Raw genomic sequence first — 20,406 nt, forward strand, 5'->3', positions numbered from 1 at the left:
CATTTCAGCATTCCAGTCCAAAGTGTGCAGTTTTACAAACAATCTTTTGTATAATGGTCCGTTAATCTGAGTTTTTGTCTTTACTGTTCACTAAATTGCAAAATAGCTTCAAAAAAAATAATCCATCATCATCAGTCAGGAGTAAACTGTGTTAGATTTTTGCCATATCATCTATTATCCCTAGCTGCACTGCAGGATAAGTCAATAACTGGAAGATAATTAAGTATTATAGTCACAATAAAATGACTTTTTTTTTTTCCACCCCAAAAGTGATAACTGGAAAGAAATATGTAGTAAACTGCGAGTCGTGGTGTGTGTGTGTGTGTGTGTTTACCTCACTGACAGCGACGTAGTATCTCGGCTGCTGGAAACGCGGCGCGTTGTCATTGCGGTCTCGGACAACGATGCGGACCTCGTGTAGGATCACGGTGCCTATTAGCTCATTGGTACACTGCACCTGAACCACGATGGACTGAATATATGAGGGAGGCTGAGGGAGAGATGGAGACGGAGAGAAGCAGACGGAGGTTAATAGAGAAGTGAAAATTACACCCAAAAAACCCCACAGAATAACGATAACTATTACTTCCAAGAGCACCAGCTTTGTGTGTTATACATTTGGTGCAAAATGGAGGAGCGAGGGTCTGCTGGATTAAAGCTGTAGTACGCAAAAGCGCAAGAATAAATAGCACTCGGCTCATGTGCAGCAAAAGATCCAAAGCAATCTCTGAACACGTACGCCCGTGCTTTGTGACATTTATCGTCCGACTTTCTTTTACAGTCTTTTCCCTCTCCTTTGCTGCATAGACAGCTGTTGCTGATGCCGCCGAAGGGAAGTGTGCACGCGTCTGCTCGTCAGCGCCAGATTTCTCCAAAGCTATAAAAGAAAAAGAGTGTAGAGGGGGTGCAAAACTTCACGCACATTATACTGAAATGGTATTGTGGAATTATTGATCAATAATGATAAAAACATGCTGCCTACCCCAGCTTTAATGGTGCAGGTATGTGTCATTTGGTGATTTTTGTTATTTTTCTGCTTCTGTTTGGTCTTCACGAGCAGAAACGACGTCAAGACTTAACTGATACATATACAGCAGCAGTGCAGGGGGCGGACACGAGAGGAACTCACCCCAATCAGAATGCTGAATGACTTTTTGGGGACGCTTCTTTGGGTTTTTTGCTCGACAGGTTTCAAACTTGGTGACTTACTCAGGGCACCAGTGTGTGCGATGCCAACTTTGACATTGTTTGATCTCACACCCCTAAAATGATGACTTAGTAGGGGAAGTGTGCAGTGCGAACTTTAGTGCTGTTTGGAAAGTGTTTAAGGTGTTAGCAACTACACTTCATTACTGTACATCCTACTGCATGAAAAAAAACACACAAATAGAAAAATACACATATTGATCAGGTACTGCAGTAATTCAGGGGACAAAAATCAAGCAAAGTTCCTGGAATTGATAGATGAATAAATGAAATTGAAGAAGACAAAAACAGTTGCTCCGCCTGAGCCTTTAAAGAACTTACATCTCTATCCAGAACTCGCCCGGTGCTGTTGAGATAGAGGGCTTGTTTGGAAGGGTCGAGAATCACCCAGTAGTCATGGTTATCCCTTAGAGACAGAGAAATGGTGCGATCCGGACCCTCGGCCACGCCGTTTATCTGCATGTTCTCCACCAACAGCGTCCCTGGGAACACAGTGAGAGACGACAAACTCATTCACCCAACGTTAGCAACGGAGAGACACGCTGTCTACCTCCAAGAGCATAACTCAAGAAAACTAAATACATACATTACTTTGGTCATGGACTTAATTTTATCAGTGACAGAAACAACAGACCGTCAAACCCTATCTGCTGTCCTTTAAGTCCATTAAGTAAAGACGATACCTGGAATTTATATGTAGCCAAGCAACAAAAGCAGTTACATGGAGAAGTACACAGACGGTAAAAAGCATGTGGAATTCAATCATATTCAGTCAGTGGAGGCAAAGCACATATAAGGGAATATTGTATTCCTCCTCACTAACTGGAATACAAAATGAAATCACAATTCCCGCCAGGATAACACAAATTGACTCCAATGTATACATTTGCATCTTTTACATAAAAATAAACCTTGAGATACATAAAACTGCACATTTTTGTATGACAGACAGCACTGATGAGAAAAAAAAATAAATGAAAGAAACCCGATTCATTTCACTCAGTTGACTCTGAAGCGAGGGAATGATGAGAATTTTGAAAGACGGACAGGGGGAAAGAGAGGGGGAGAGAAAATGTCACAAACAGGGAGACGAGACATGATTTGAATGGGAACTGTCAGCTGTATATCCTGAAGCGATGCATATTATCTCTCAGTCAATATAAAGTCAGCGCGAGTCGAATTAGAAGGACGGGAGGTCAAAGGAAGAAACGGCTGGAGAAGCTGATAAACATCAGCGTCACGTCCTGACTTTATTTGTGAGTGCCGATAATAATAATTAAAAAAAAAGAAACGCTGATGCCACAATTACTTTATTCACTTGGATTTTTATCGATCAAAACCTCCACTCAAACCAAATAATGTTAAGTTCCCGTTGTGATTCTGACACACTCTTTGAAGGTACAGGATGTCATCGTAGGGGCATTTCAATGACGTTAAAACATATTGGATGTTGTCATGGCAAGTTTAATATTTAAATATGCACTGGATTTCCTCATACCAGGGTAAAAATGACTAATTAAAATGCATTAGACATCCTTGTGGCAGCATGGGAATAACATTTTAAACACATTGGACGGCCTCATAGCGGCGTTAACACGCATTGGATCTCCTCGCAGCAGGCATCCAAATTTAAAACTAATGAAAACAAATCAGTTGCTCTCATAGTGGAATGAAAAAAGCACTGTGTCAAAATGTTAAAACCCACCCGAGTTAACTGTGACATTAATGCGATTAATTGTGATTAAATGTTTTAATTGTTTGACAGACACCAGACATAATGTTTTAATAATGGAGTTAAAAACATCACATTTCAGAAAAGACAGTATTGGAAGACATGGGACGTCCTTTAAAACATGCCGTGTCACGCTGGCTTCTTTGAGTGGTCGGCTGTCAACCTTACGACGCTGCCATTCACCCATTCATGCACATTCACTCACACATTCATACACGGCATCAGACACCTTCGCCATACCCATTAACAGGCTGCCGTGGGGTTAAGTGTCTCGTCCAGGGACACATCAGCATATAGACTAGGGAACCAAACCCCCTGGCCTTCCACGTGGAGGACAACCTGCGGTGCCACTGATCCAGAGCGACCCACTTTAGTAGGTCCAGCAAAGAATACTTTGTCTACAAAACCTGGTGTTCTGCTGCTTGACAAATGACTATAGTCTTACTTATTTTGTCAGAATTTCACCACAAATACTTATTATGTCACTACAGCAAAAAATACTATATGTTTCTGACTAAAGCTATCACTGCAGAACTGATGTGAGGGATATGAGGGGAGCTCTGAATACAGCTGCTCTGTACAGCCTCAATTCATAAGAGACCCATTACCAGGCCCTGCACACTGCATTATTAATCAAAAACAAAACAAAAACCACTGTGTGTGTGAGTGAGGGAGAGAGAGAGAAAACCATCCTTCAACACGTAAAAAAAAACCAGCTGCAGTGTCTTTATTTGTGTCATGTTTGACACAAGTAAAGACACTGCAGCGGGGCTTTTTATTTTTCATTTCCTGCATCACTGTAACTATTGAATCTGCAAAATCTGCAAGTGTGTGTGTGTGTGGGGGGGGACATTAGAAATGAGAGACAAAGACAGAGATTTAGAGAGAGGGAAAAGTTGAGGAGGCGTGAGGGTTTGTTTGCTTTGCCCATAAAGTATGTGTTTATGTTCGAGAATAATTATATCTTCCCTTCCACGCACTACCTCACACAAATGGGTCGTGGCTTTTGGTGTCTCTATGGAAACCACGTGAAATGCGTTGCCGTGATTTTGCTGATGTTAAATAAACCGGGTAACTTTCTGAAATCGGTTGCTTGAAATGAAAAAGCACATCGCAGGAAGTGGAATTCATCAACGGAAATGACTTCTTTTTTGCCCTTCTATCCCTCGGCTTTCACTCATCTGACTTTTCTGCTGCCGTCTTGCAAAAATGAGTGAAAAGAAGAGGCACGCACGGGTAAAGAAGAAAGAGACAGAGAGTCCCTGTGTAACTGATCTGTATCTAATTTAATTCCATAGACCATCTAATATAAATGGGCTCTTTTCACAGTGACCTCACTTTATGTGACTGAATATTGCACTCAGCAGCACCTGATTAAATTGACCCATGCGTTAAAGCATATACAGCCTCAGACGTGTGAGAGTACGTGGGTGTGTGTGTGTGTGTGTGTGTGTGTGTGTGTGTGTGCCGCAACGCCGAGGCATTGTCGGAGAAAAATAAGAAGGTTGCACAAAGGCCAATTAAGACTGCAAGAAAAATGAGACAGATAGAGGAGGAGATAGAGGAGGAGAGTCGGGGAGAGGGATTGGGTTGAATGAGAGGGTGATAGAAATCAAGAATAAAGACAATATCAGGAGAAAAGAGAGGAAAATAAGATTTTTTAATTGAATTTTTAACGGGGGTGTTAGCTCAAAAGAATGTGGGGAGGCTGCTGAGGTGTCAGGTGAGAAGCAATCGCCGCATATACCTGCAACTTCAGTTTATGGGAAAGTGGAGGCCACTTTATTAGGTACACAGGAAACCCAATTAACTTGATACCCTTGGCACGGGTGGGGCCACCATAGAAACCCCACACAAACCTGCTTGGGACCCAGTTTGTCAGCCCAAATATAACCCTTATGGGGCCCACATGGTCATACTGGCTGGAGAGTGGTAATTGAATGACCGTTGCCTCTTTATCCAGTCCAAACCAGTCCTCAAGCACACATTTTATCCCAGAGAACTGTTGCTCACTGGCTATTTTAAAAATGTCCCTCCATAACCTTGTGCTCTCCTACCTGCAATCACTCGTTAGAAGCCAGAAATCCTCAACCTTCCACCTCCACGCTAAGCACCTAACTTGGGGGGACAAAGCCTGCCCACTCACTCTGGATCACCAGTCTCCCAACAGCTCAGAAGTTGTCTTTGTCCTCCTTAATACTGCCCTAAAATGTGTTTCTGATATTGTAATAACTTTTTCTGTGCTTTAAACTAAACTGCCCAACAAAATCTGAGATCTTACCACCAATATCTTATCCTCTTTTTAGAGTAGACTTGAATAAACAGACCCCATTGATGCCATTCAATTTCATGACCTTACCTCAATATATGAAAAGTGCTTCGGAAATAAAAAAACTGCCTGAATAAACTCTACTCGTACCATTCAAAACAACTGAACGAACGTGTTTGTTGTAGCGGCGTCACATCTATGAGCGGAAAGAATATTCTTTATTGAAGGAAAAACTTCAATCAGTGTTGATTGTACTGTTAGTGTTGGTGTAAGTGCACTTAAGCATCGCGGGCGTAACTGAGCGTAACTGACAGGTTTACAGTGAAACGCGAGTGTAAAGATGTTTGGCCTGATTGTGGTTGGCAGTTTCCCTGCTCCGACAAATGAGGTTATCTAAATGAGGAAGTTATTTGGTTTCCAAACATTACTCTGAAATTGGTTGTGACACATGATTCAGAAATTATAAAAAAAATTATAGGAATGAAATCTAAATTATTTTAATTAATTATATATATATAATTATATAAATAAAACATATACTTGATTTTGCTTGACCCCTGCTCCACAATCTTGATAACAAGTGTAACTGACAGCCAGCATTAGCTGCTAGCTTCTGATTATAAATCAACAACATTTCAGTTTACTTTACGCTTCATAAGACTGCAAACAGCATTTAATAACAAAAAATAAAAAACAAACTGAAATTGTGAAAAGTGTAATTTTGGTAATAACAACTCAGCTCGGAAACATTAGCCCAACAGGCAGTTTTTTGTGTTTTGTGTTGGATCAGTCTATTAATGCACTGAACTCACTGAACTTAGGGCATTGGTGATTTCAGAGCAACACAATATCACATTTTAAGTGTAATTAAAAACATCATTGTTAGACTCTATAATGTGTAGTTCACACTACACCAATTTCAGCCCACTTGTACTGCTCGAATACATTTTTTGATGTATTTAATGGGAATTGGGTTAGGGTTACTCATGGGTAAAATGACTGCAATGTGTGCGAGAAAAGTTTTATCGACTTTGGCTCCAGTTGGCCTGAGTGTGAAAGCAAAATCAGGGAGAACGTGCTAATTGTTTTCTTCGTCTGCTTCATTCTAGCAACCATTCAAATTCAGGTGTCATTTCCGGCACAATGCTGACAGGCATTCATATTCTGGCTGTTAGCATAGCCGTTAGCCATGGATGCTTCAGCAACTTGGAAGAAGCGCTCGAAATGTTTAATTTCAAGCTTACAGATGACTTAAAATCGAGGGAATGAAGTCCTGAAAGATACAAAAGAGCGGCAACTGTAGCTTTGTTACTCAGCTCCATTGCTGGTTTTCCTCTTGCCCATACTCACTGTGTTTCTTGTGCAATTGTGATGTAACATTTCACGCACAGGTAACACGGCGGGGACAAAGAAAAACCAACAACAGGTAATGGAAATGGTGTTGATCACACTGCTAATTTTAGTGTGAAAGAAGCTTAAGTGCGAGAACCCAGCAGCACGTCTGCCACACTGGAGACCCCGATCTCATTTCCACCATGTTGGAAATTGTGTCTGCGACTGAAACTCGAACAGACAAACGACAGTGGTTCGTCACCGAAAATCAGAGGGAGAAGGAAAAAAGAAAAGCAATAAAAGCTCAGTGGTCGACCTGTCAACAATGAAACAGAGCTAAATTTAGCCTGGTGTCGCTGGCATTCTCTGTGTCAAGTCTCACTTTTTTTTTTTGGGACCATGTGTGTTTTCTTGAAAAGTCAAACTAGTCAAGAAAGTGCAGTCCCTGCATTTGTTCTCACCTGGTGCAAACAAATCCAGCACAAAGACGACGTGTTGTGAAGTTTTCATTTGATTTCAACATGAAAAAATGTGAGTTTAGTAAACAGGTTACTGTCCAATATGTTCACATTTGCCTGCTGTCTTCTACATAATATAGAATTGGTGCTGTATTGATTGGGGGCGACAGTGGCTCAGTGTTAGAGCAAGTCGTCTCTCAACTCTAGAGGTAGTGCGGGTTAAATTCCCAGCTCCGCTAGTTTACATGTAGATGTGTCCTTGGGCAAGACACTTACCCCCACGGTGCTTGTGACAACAAAGTGAAAACTGGAGTGGAAAGCAGCTTTTAGTGGTCCATGAGACAAGAAAAGCTCTATATAAATAAAGATCATTTACCATGTAAAGTATTAAAGCTACAGACCCATTTTCTGTATCAAGTATCTGTTTCAACATTGGAAGAAATCCAAATTTCTAACGGCTGCAATCTCGCAATTTGCTATTGTATATATATATATATTTATATATATATACACACACTACACAAGTAGAATAATTTTTAGATAGATTTGTATCTGATCAATGAAAAACGTAATTGCATGAGGGGAACGCTTGTTAATATTATTATTTAGACCCACACTAGACTGCAGATACTGCAGTCTTGTTTGTGTGCTTCCATCTGTCCATTCTCCTCCCATAGTTACGCATATCCACTTATTCCAGTCACCCTTTTAACACTTATTTTATTATCCTTTTCTGTGACATTTCCCTGGGCTAACATATATATGTATATATGTTATATGTATATATATATATATATATATATATATATATATATATATATATATGTATATATATATATAAATACATATATATATATATATATATATATACATATATAAATATATATATATATTCAATTCATAATAAAATGTTAACTTGCATCCCACCTCTCTTCTTTCTTCTTGTCTCTCAGCATTTTTTGCTGAAGATTATCAGCCTAAAGCTCTCTTCTCCATTAAATCCACAACACCGTTTCACGGCCGCAGAGCAATTCATGGCGTTATGCAAAAACAAGCCATTCCAATGCTAAATTATTCTTCAACAATGCTGTAAGGGAGACTGGTACAGGCACACAAATGTACACTTGTATATACGGCACAGTACTGATGCAAAAACAGCACACTCATGGAAACATGTTCATCCAACTGAGATTGTCGTGAACTGAATTTATTAAAGTTAACACGCCCAGATAATGCAGTTGGGAGTCACATTATTTTTGCATGCATATGGTCAAATGGCAAATGGACCCAAAACTAGGCCTGGCACTCTGTGCATGCTCCACATTTCCTGCCTGTGGGCTTTGAAACAATAGAAAAAAGAACAATGTGGTGAAATCCAGACATTGCTCTGTCAATATTGGAAGTTAAAGTTATTTTGAAGCACTTTGGTTTGGTTTAGGCAAGAAAAAAAATTCAACTTGGGTTTGGTAAACACTGGCACAGGCAGCAATTGGCTTGGAAAAGTGCGTCTGCTTCCGGTGACATTCACGGCTGCAAGTGAAAGCACAAGATTCGTTTTTTGGTCTTGTGAGTACTGTAAAATATAATCCTGCTGTTGGTAAAGAATTTGAGACTTTAGGTTTAGGTGGTCGGATATTCTGATGGTAACATTTGCTGTTATTGCACTCACTTGCATACAATTGTCCACTCTGCCATTACTATGAGCACATGAAATATTTAATAAACAGAAAAATGCATTATGCCAGTTTCAAATGAGCTCAACACTTTAGTTATTGAAAAAAAAGTATAATTACTGTTGTGATTGTATGCATACACAGGAAAAAAAAAGAAGAATATTAAAACTAAATAGGGATGGATAGCTTTATGTTACACATTAAGCCGTCAGCAACAGACGCAGACATGCCAGCTAAAGTAGATGGAAGGCACTGCTCTCCTCCATGTCTGGTGTCGCTCTGCTAATCTCTTTTTATGTCAGTTAGGATTACTGTGATCATGTCTCACGATTTAAAGCCTTGTTGAAAAGCCGACATGGCAAACATTATGACAGGTCGCCCTGCCAGTATACAGCAATGGAAACGCTGAGGATAATTTAACTACATACACAGCGACTTGTCTGAGTGTTTACATTTCACCTTCCCCCATATAAGATTTAGTGTCTTTTCTCCGAGCCAACATACGCCTGAATTTACTTGTGCTTAAAGTAAGAAATAAACTTGTCAATTAAAATGTGATCCCACTCTCTGCACTTGACAACAAATATGCACAAACACAGACACTTCTGCGCAGACTCTGATGGTGTGTTTGCTTATATTACTCCATTCAGTCTAAACTGCACAGCCATGAAACCAGGAGCCACTAATTATCTTATTTAATTAATCATTTAATTAACAAAAGACACTAAGGATATCCCCTTTGGTGCTCAAACGAGAAGATTTTATGAAACCTTTGGCAGCTTTTTTTGCTTTGTCAGATGTTTGTCAGCTGTACCATCTGATCATTTATTTAACCTTGTTATTAATACAGTACATTATTGGCATTTCAGCTCCACTTCACTGATGGACCTAAACACAATTTGGAGCCTTTAACACATATGTGCCTGTTCATAAGCTACGGTCCTCAATGAAAGCCTTGCATGTCATTCCTAAAACTCGGCTGAGGTCTAACGGTGACCGGACCTTCTCATATCCCACTTGCCACTGGTCAAAAACATACTGAATCCCAGATGTCCAAGGTATAGCTTCTCATTCATCCAGGTCACAGTTATCCAAAACACTAGTAGACTTGAAAACGTCAATGAAACTTTGGGAAGTTTTCAAGGAAAGCTTAAAATGTAGTTGCTACCTACTCTTCTACCTACTCGTCTTCTACAGATGTTTACAACACTTCTGTCCATTAGCATTAACGTTTGTAGCGATCCTTACTTTTCAGCACTGCATAGAATTGATTAGAATGAAAACAAAAAGTCAATGTTGTCGGTAATCAGCGACATATCTCAGGCTGTGTTATTCCTTCCAAGGAAATCTCGTTATCATTCGTGATAGGAAGTCTGGCTCTTTTCAAAGATTTGGTTCTTTTGGCTCGGCTCCCATAGAAGAGCAGGATCTTACGGCTCCCAAAACAGCTCTTCATGTAGTCTCACTCACAGCCTTCCATTTATCCTAATTTAGCAATTATGAATGGTTTGTGTGTTGGTATGCATTTTTTAATCAGTGTTTACATAAAAGCCTTATTTTAATGCTTTTCAGTACAAAAAAAATGTACAGTTACTATTTTTATGTAGGATTTTAATCAAACCTTTTTTGTTATAGTGCACTTAAATGAGTCTGGATGGATAAATCAGATCACAGGTGGATCTCAGAGTGTGAATTGTTAGGGGATATATTAAGGTGTAAATGTAATCAGGTTAAGATAAGTGCATTTGGTCTAGTGTACACTAAATGCACTGATCTTTAACCTGATTACATTTACACCTGTTTTTGTGCATTAAGCCTGTCCAGAACTGGGACATACTAAATTATTATGAAATTAATGCATCAAATTATATTATCAGCTTGTTATGTCTTTGTTGTAATTTTACAACGTTGGGTGAGGAGGGCACCTTGCACATTACATGGGGACATTGCACTTCTCAAGTGATCACATATGATAAAATACTTACTTATTACTACTAGAAATGGATGATTAGCAATTTCTAAATGTGTTTCATCTGTTTAAACCATATTTGAGTCATTTCTGGGCATTTGAGTAGCAGTATTTGAAACTGTGACGGTATTTGATCAGCAATTATATATATATATATACACACACCGGTAACTGTTTCTTTGGGCTTTGTACGTTTGCTTAAATATCTAAAGCCATACACTGGTTGTGTAGGGTAGTTATTGCATGGATGCAGGGACAGGTGTGATTTTATCTCTCCAGATAAAATCTGGACATGAAACCTGTATATAACATTTTCTTCAATAAAAACAACTTATTTTTAATGGAAAACAAATTCTGACCGGCAAAATGTCTAAAACTATCTCATTAATTCACTTGTTTAAACTGTAAAATTTCAAAAACAATAATAAAAAGTTTACAGGGTGGCATGATTGGGACTAATTGTGGTTTAGTGTTGTCACTTCCTGTCAGAGAAGCACCCAGGGTTAGCGTCCCCAATGTACTTCCCTATTCTTTAAGGCAAGATAAGCTAACTGCCAGCTGTGGCCTCACATTTAGACAAAGGACAGTAATGACCTTTCAAGCCAACTCACAGCAAGAGAGCAAACAAGCAAATTTCCCAAAATGTCAAATGATTTCTTACAGCGAGCTGCCCTGTGAATGGCTACATTTTGTAACACGTGCAATTCCTTTTTATTTTTTTTAAAGCAAGACAACGTTTTGTGCTCATGCTCAGTGACGTAGCACACATTGAATCATCGTGTTCCATCATTATGTCGGGGCTGACACAAATGCAGAGAGAAGGAAGTTAAGGAAAAAAGCATTAAAACAGATCAATACTTACCGTTGGGACTCTCTTCATCTATGGCAACAATGGTAGCAGGAGGACCCGATCGAGAAAGTTTACATTCTGCGAGGAATACAAAGAAAAGAATGGTTAGCACAGACACATTTTAGGACTTCAAGACCTTTATAAAAGTTTGAAGTTATAAACTCAGTTGTAAAGGGAGACATTACTTGATGAAGGAATATAATGGCAGACGCTTCACTCTTTTCTCGACACTTTACTTTCTTTTTTTGTAACGATCATTTATTTTTGCTAAAGGAAATTATGGAAAGCCCTGGATAAACTAAATTTAGGAAAGAAATTGAAGGATACTACTACAATTACATCTGATTGACTTTGTGAGTGGGGCCTGTTAGCAGCATAAGCCTGCACTACTGTGACCGGGAGTGAGAAGCTCAGCTAACTAAAGCTATTATAGCAGCAAGATGCCTCCCTCTTCCACATATGACTACATAACACAAACTCCTTTAGAGAATTTTTTGAATTTTGGAGGGAAAAACTTAACCTAATGTTATGTCTTTCTTTCAGTCAGCGTAGCCTGTTAAACGCTAGTGCTAATGTTAGCAGCAGTTTCACAGTCAACTGTCATGAAAACAGATGAAGACAAGTGTGTTGCTAGTAACGCATGAAACATGCTCACTTAAAACAGTATTATCTGAATGTTCGCAATTAAAATATATATAGAATTGTTTGTTTAATTGTTTTTTTTCTTTATGTGAGAAAATATATTACTTTTATACATAAAATGTACCTTTTAAATGTTTTAGCACTATTGAGTACCAGTCTTTATTTAAAAAAAATAAAAATAAAATGTTTAATGTTTAGTGGGGTTTTTTTCTGCTGTGCCACGAACAACTTTCTCCTTTAAAATCACTCTCCCAACTTGGAATGGAAACAGACACGACACACACACACAATCAAATATTTTGAAAAAAATGATGGAGAAAACTGGAGGAGTGTGGTTAAAGGCACTGGGGGTTGAGGGATGACATGATAGAAGCAGTGTCCAACACAACACAATCATGATGGATGGGACTCTTTAAAGGTAAAATGAAAATGATAATAATAATAAAAAAAAAGGTGAAATAATAAAGTAAAAACCATGGCTGAGATATTACGAGGATGACACATATGTGGGGATAAATAAAGGATAGGCTTGGCTGACGCTGTACAGCCATCTCTGCGGGGTTAGCCGGGGTTAATACAACTAACACAGTGACTGAACACACAGCAAACGGAGCAGGAAAAATGAAAAGGGTCCTTACCCTCATATTGCCAATCTGCCAAAGAGAAACAGCCACATCCCATCAGGAAGGAGGGAAGGAGGAAAGGGAAGGTGGCACCCAAGGGAGTAAAGGAAGAAGGGAAAAAGCAGAGGAAAGAAATCATGAAAGATAAGAATTACCCTTTGTAGAAAAAGGTTAGCAAGATATTAGTGTGTTCACTAATATTTTGCGCACATTTTGTGTCATGTGATGCTAATTGCACAAAATCCACAAAATGAACTGCAGAGATGAGAGATGATGCATAGGTGAATATCATTCGCCTCACCCTTCCTGTGTGAATAGGAGAATCTATGTAGCCTTCAGTTAACATCAAACCTCAAAAGATTAGCTTAGTTGGTCCATTATGGTCTACTGTAAATACATGGTGGCCTCTGTCGAGCTGACCGAGCACCTGGGTTAATGAAAACAGCAATCCAGTGTCTTTTTTAGGTTGATTGGAAAACAAGCGTTGTAAGTGACCAGGGACAGCAATGAAAATGTGTTTCCGACAAAAAATTAAAAATAGAATTTGTGCATGATATTTTTCTATAATATTTGCACTTGTGATTTTTTATGACAAAATAATATCCCTACCACATTCCGACATACAAGCCTTCAAAATAAATGTTCTCTGCTACCCCCATTCACATGAAAACAAAGCGTAAATCATGTTTCAGTTCCCTATCTGACAATGCTGTGCACAGCATGTCACACACTGATGGACCATAAAAAGCCATGGACCATATATACAGTACAAGTACCATACAGGTATAGAAAAATGGACAAAGCCTTCCAACTGTAAAGCAAACTCCCATTCGGCAGCCATGACCTGCACCGTGACAGGTCACAGACATCACCTGCAACCAGGCAACTATTGCATGATACCAGATATACTGTATTGTGCTATAATGTAATGTATTCACATATATATAATGTATCACATTACCCACAAATCCCAAATTAGTAAACACAGATTTCAAGAGTAACACCGCTTGAATCTTTGAACTTTCTTTAACCTTCTGGGAAAAAAATGGAAAGGGGAGTCAAACATGAAATGTAGTACACAAGCCTGACGTTTCAGAAAGATGGAAATAATACAAGCAAATAAGAAACGTCTTGTGATGTGTGTGCGTGTGTGTGTGTGTGTGTGTAAGCGTGTACAGTACACACACATTAAAATTAATCTCCCTAAGCTTTTCCACCACCACATTAACTGAATCACCATGTGTATAAAATATCAGTTTGTTCTGAGCTGGAGGCTTAAAATGATGCCATTCATTGAAAAGAGCAAATAAAGCAACAGCATTTAAGGATTGTCCTTTATTCAATATGTGTGCTCATCTTTAGAATACCAGAGTATAAGAACACCCACGTTCAAGCAGATGGGGTGACATTACTGTACAGCTCCTGACGATGGGTTGGGAGAAATCTCACAGGAAGACTAGAAGACAGATATCTGCTCACCTAGAAAATAGACTTCATGGAACAATGATCACACTCTCTTCCTCCCTCCCCCTGACTCTCTACCCCCTTCATGATTAAGCTTTATAACCGTAAGATACCATACATTATCGTTGCATTCATTGCTATTGTTTCTTGCTGGAGTGGGGCGGGGATGCTATTGAATGTCCCAGAAAACACATTAAACCGTTAAGGTCCCTGAATTAGTTTTACAATGTGTCATGGTGACAAGGAAGCAAAGAATGTTTCCTGAGCTTATATAAGTTTGCTGATGCAGGGCTTGACATTAGAGCCGGATCCATTTTATTTCCCCATGAAATGAACTTGCCCATGAAGTAACCCTGTCTCCAAAAAGTGCATTCCTACAACGTAACTACGTAGTCAATCACATTTTATTGGAACTAATTTTTCCAACCCGTTCTCATTCCGAGAGTGTCACATACCGCCACTCCGTTATTGTCCCTCAGCGTTGCCTTACAGGCACAAAGGGTATCCTTCTGTATCTGAAAGAGACACTCAGTTCACAGTGTGAGAGGATATCCTCTAAATCTAACCATAATCTCAGTCCTTTTCTTGGCTTGAACCTTAACCTCAGTCCGATCCTGGTCCCTAACCCCAACCTCACACTCTTGACTTTTATTTTAGCGCCTGCGTGCGCCGCTAGTGGGTTTATATTGGAGTCAATTGAAAGCCTGATGCAGAAGGATACCTTGTGTGTCTGTAAAGCAGGGGTGTCAAACTTAAATGACCAATGGGCCAATGACTGTCTCGCCTGGTCAGTCGGGGGCCAGTCAAGTAAAAAAAAAAACGCCAAACTTTTTTGGGAAAAGCAACAGTTGCGGTGGACGATATGAGCAATAAATTATATATCAATATTCCGTATTAATTCCGTCTTTTACTTCTTCTGTCTTTTATCCATTATTCTGTACAGCACTTTGGTCCACTGTGTTGGTTCTAAAGTGCTTTACAAATAAAGTTGGATTGGATTGGATAATTTCAAAATATAAGTGCTTGTTTTAATATGCAACAATAAAAAAAAACATATTTATGATGCAAAATTAATAAATTACTAAAAACATATAGAAATGACTCGTTACAACTTGATACTGTTTGGAGGGCCACATGAAATCGATTGGAGGACCACATGTGGCCCCCGGGCCGCAACTTTGAGACCACTGCTGTAAAGCGACACTATAGTATCTTTATTTTTAACACAACAGAAAAAGTGACGTGATTCCCATGTATTCATACTGGAAGGAGGACGGGTAAGCGACATGTCTGGTCAGCAAGAGACCACAGTTCAAGACCAATTCAACAACAATGGTTGTAAAGGGGTATCGCGGATTGTTGTGGTGTTATTAGGACAATCTGATGACGTGAATGACATGAAAAACCATGATCTTTTCCAAACCTTAACCAGCCTGCGTTTTATGTCTATACTGAACCAAAACAATTCCCCTAGAAACCCAGCAATCATGCACACCAAAAACATGGCTGCCAATATACAAGGACAAAAGGAGAAACGGATTTTAGCCACCGATATAAACCTCGCCTAATCTAATACAGGCAAGTGTCAGTGTAAGAATGGTATTTGGAAATCACTCACTCATGCACACTTAGGTCCATAGTGAAAATCATGAATGTAACATCATGGCACACAAGTTCATCGTCCACTACTGCCTTCATCAGTAAGTTGAAATGTGTTATTTTGCGATTGTGGCGTTTAAAAACCTATGTTCTGATTTGTCTGAGATGGGCCACACGGGGGGAGAGCAGTGGCAAGCATTGTTGCCTTACAGCAAAAAGACCCAGGTTTGCAACCCAGTCCGATTGAGGGCCTTTCTGTATTGAGGTTCTCCCCCTGTATGCATGTGGGTAGACTGGCTTTTCTCCCACTGCCCAAAACATACCCTGTACCCTGCCTTTTAAGCTGGGGTTGGCTCCAGCGACCCCAACAACCCTCAAGTGGAGGATAAAGTGGTAGACAATGAATAAAATGGATGAAAGTGACACAAACTTACTAACAGAAGCAGCAGTAGACCAGCAAAGTTTAAATTTACTATATGGACTTGTGGTTTACAAAAACAAAAATCACAGTAAGATAAAATATCATAAGCCTTAAAGTATCATAGACTTAAGAGGTTAAGAGGTTTTATTAGCAAAGCCTTTTGTTACGTTTGTTGTCCCCACTGGTAGCTATGTCTTGGAGCAAGCCTATCTGTCTTGCACTGGTTGCTAGGTTCTTGGCACAGGGGGCTCACACAGCACTGACCATGTGTCAGTACCTCATACAACCAACTCACACTGAACTCACACTCAACTTTGGTGCAGGAGAAAGAGAGTTTTACAAGTCTGTAGTCAGTAAAAATATTGATGAATAAATCATTTGTCAGATAGCTTGCACTAAAGGCCATGTTTGCAGAGAGAGCGGAATTCTGTCTCATGCTGTTTCTATGAAGGGGGCACACAGGGGGCGTCGTCTTATGTAACCACTCTTTAAAAAGCATGAACTAACTCACATTATAGCATCAATATTCAGGTTTTAATTGAGTATACTGTTGAGTTGTGAGATGTTTGAGTTCAAACAGACAAAAAAAAAGGAATTTTCATGGACGCATGAACCACGGAACCATAGTCACTAGTTACATCACACACAAGGCTGGACTGTGTCTGTGTGTGTGCCTCAGGTGACAGATGTGTATCCCCTGCATGGCTGCCTTTTCATCCTATAGTGTAAGCTGAGGCCCCTCATCTATTACTAATCAGCCATTTGTTCTCCACGGTGCAGCTCCGTCTCTGGGTTTCCTTCCTTCTCTGTCTCACCTCATCTGCCTCCCCCCCTCCAGCTGTCGGCGTGCCCCCACACACACGCCCCTCCTCGAATATTAAACATTAAATGGGAAGAAACGGCAAAGACGTCGGGGCTTTAATGCAAAGCGACAGATGAAAAAAGGTGAGATTGGGAAATGAAATGAGCTCGGGCGAAAAAAAACATGAATTCATGAAATGCTAATTTCCGAGCCTGGTCTCGTGTGTCTGTGGTGAATTTGAAGAAATTGCGTGCGCTATGTTAAATTGTAATCTTCGTGAAAACAAATTGGGTCTGTGTATCTGCAGAACAGTCGAACTAACAAGTGAATCATACATTCTGACAGCACGCTCCAAATAAAAGAGCACACCCTCTTGTCTTCATGAACGTTAAAGCTGCTGTAAGAGATATACTTAATTTAACTTAATGTGATAAATAGCTCAATATTCTTACACGGATCTAGACTCTTCGTTGATACGTGACCTGGGTCTTCCATTATGAAGACTCTAAAAGGAAATCTAGGATCTCTGCTTGTATGTACACCAACACTTGTTGGTTTGAGAAATCCAAACAAACATGCTCCTTGTTTGTCTTCCCTTGGTTTCAGGTACTCATGTCCCTCAAGTGTGTACTTGCGCTCGCCCTCATACGGTTGTCTCTCACCATGCATTCACATTTTTCTCCACTGAGCCTGCACTTGTGCCTGCACCTCACCCAAGAATTCTCAAGAAAAAAAAAAAAAAGAAGATGTCAATGAAATGACTTTGTGCATGTACAAGTGAATAAATCCATATAATGTCAGGTTTCAGTCAAGCTGATGAAAAGCTCCACAGGGAGCGATGGGAAGGGGGGAGTGAAGCGGTCAAGGTGTGAGAGTGCATTTAATAAAAGTTGAAACTTTTAAATAGAGCTCTCCGTTCAGACAATATCGCAGACAAACAATGAGTAAGGCACAGTCCTTTATTGAAACCTGATGTGCCTCAATCAATATCCTCTTTATTTACTATTCACCTTCGTTCTATATACAATTGGCAGGAGGAGTGGGCATGTACAGGTTGCCAAAATGTGGCAGAAAAGAAAAAAATGCTCTCCTTTAACAGCAAAGAAGACCAAGGAAGAACAGAGAGGAAGAAGACGAAGTGTAACTCAAGACCACAGCAGTATCTCAGGAGTCAAAACGAGGCCAGAGGTTGTTAGAGACAGCTGTTGTTCATGCGTACGAACAGCAGACGGCTTAGCAACTGTCTCCATGACACAAACACATGCCACGCGTGCTGCTCGGGAGCTTCATGTCACAACCCCCGTGTGCACATTCACACCACTTGACCCAATCAAGCTCATCCACCTGGCTGCAATGACACACTCACACATGCTAGAGTTACCATGAAATATACATGAAGAGACAGTGACTCAGTGAGGGCAGCTGGACAACGTTGCAGTGTGTGTGTGTGTGTGTGTGTGTGTGTGTGTGTGTGGGGGGGGAACCCTTGTGCCGAGAACCAGCCTGAAACATGGACGTGTGGTTTTACCGAAAACACTGCAAGGAAAAACTGATTTTTAATAAAATTAGAAAATATTAAGAATGTGTTTGCAATTGTATCTCACCAGTAGAAATTTTGAGGTTGCTTTGTAAGCCACTCGCGCCCTGTACCAAATCCCAAGGAGAAAATCAGCAATTTTACATCATGGCACACAGGAGCTTTTGAGTCACAGCTGCTTGCATCAGTATGTTAGTGTGTTTTATTTCGAGACATCTGTGTTTGAAATCGTTTGTTTGGATTCACCTCAGTGACACAAACGTACCAAATGAGGCAGCAGTCGACCAGCAGCGGCTGTGTCCATGTCAGCTAAATGGGCTGATTTTCTCGATGGACTTTGGTGTGGGAAAATGACACAAACCTCAGTCTCCAGTCACAAAAGAAGTTCTCAAATGGAGATAAAGCAGCAAAAGGAATTCTTAAGATATCAAAGACTTGAGGCAAAGTAGATTTCCATTAGGTGAGCCTTTCATTAAGCGACCATAGTCTGATTTTCCTTCTGTCTCCACCTGCCATTTTTTCCAGTGAGTGGGAGCCTGCCTGGTTTATAGTAGGTCTTGGCACAGAGGTTGATCACGGAACAGTCAGTGCTGACTAAGTGTTAATAACTCATACAGGCACACTTCAAAAAAAATCTCAACAATAATTAAAATTTTTAATAAACTCATTTGGCCAGGGGGCAGCCCCATAGGAACTTGGCTTGGTTGCCGGTTGCCGGTTCAGCTCCCCACAAGGTTAAATGGTACTTCGGAGGACGAGAGGGCGGACAGTAGTATATATCCATGCTCTGTAGATACATATTATACAACAATGTTAAAGGCGACATAGACCGGAAGCTCCAATTATCGTATCTGCTTCATTACCTCGTTTATGAAACCCTAAAGTTTCAGAACAAACAGTTCAGCCACTGCTGAGAAAATAGTGTTGTATTGTTTTCCTGGGCTCTGCGAAGCGGATCGGCACTTCCTTAATTTGATGATGTCATCAGAAATCCTCACCACTCCTCTCACCACCGTAGCGCCGCCTGGTGCGGGCACTAGTCCGGGCACATCCGGTTGCGTACATTCAACCGCAGAAGAAGAAGAACTACTCTCGTTGTAGCTGCTGAGATGCAGAGCATCCACCGTGCCAGAGGGGGAGCTGTGTATCTGAGAGCTGGCCTATCTATTACGTCACTTCCAGGTACCTGGCCAATCACAGGACAGTGGGAAAGCACTCGTTGGCTGGCCAATCACAACACAGTCCACGTTCTGGTGGTTTGGTTTTAGCTCGTTTGCAGCGACTAGGAGGTTTTTAACCATGAAAACAAGTCAATATATGTAAGTAGACCTCCATAACTAACATATATGTGTGATACAAGCATTCTATGTCACCTTTAAAATCCTTAAAAAGTACTTTCTACTTATGACATTGCATCATTGCATTTTCTTCTGAAGCTTCTAAATCTTCAGTTTTTTTTTAACCATGCCATATTGTGCAAAAATGATGCCCGTGTGGTTTGAAGTTGCACTTGACTGCGTTTCGCTTGTGTGACCATCTGTTGTTAGATGGATGTTCAGCTAAGTTGCCTGGCGTCTTGATTGTGAATGGGGGAAAAACCCAGTGTGTGCTGGAATTATATTTGGCCACACTCTAGCTATGAAGCCAAATGAATGTCATTTAAGGAGACGTGGGTGTTGATTAGAATTCTGAAAAAGGCTTCTTTTTCAGCGAAAGATTGTATGTCTCTCTATGTTACTTGATTACATACCCACAGACGTGCATGTCAATGTGACACCCTGTTAACCATCCGTGGTGCCTTTGGTATCAGTAAGGATATGAGGATGATG

At 40.2% G+C, this 20,406-nt stretch overlaps 1 protein-coding gene across 1 annotated transcript in view; it reads right to left on the reverse strand.

Moving 5' to 3' along the window:
* Positions 1-20,406, reverse strand: part of LOC122759230 (protocadherin-15-like) — a 226,307-nt gene that overhangs the window by 157,921 nt on the left and 47,980 nt on the right. The window contains exons 3-6 of the mRNA XM_044013918.1: positions 12,770-12,784; positions 11,502-11,567; positions 1,528-1,688; positions 335-490 (exon numbers count right to left, since the gene is read on the reverse strand). Coding sequence (XP_043869853.1) covers positions 335-490; positions 1,528-1,688; positions 11,502-11,567; positions 12,770-12,784 — 398 coding nt within the window. The remainder of the gene's footprint in view (positions 1-334; positions 491-1,527; positions 1,689-11,501; positions 11,568-12,769; positions 12,785-20,406) is intronic.

This window comes from Solea senegalensis, linkage group LG18, assembly GCF_019176455.1.
Source record: "Solea senegalensis isolate Sse05_10M linkage group LG18, IFAPA_SoseM_1, whole genome shotgun sequence".
Lineage (NCBI taxonomy): Eukaryota > Metazoa > Chordata > Actinopteri > Pleuronectiformes > Soleidae > Solea > Solea senegalensis.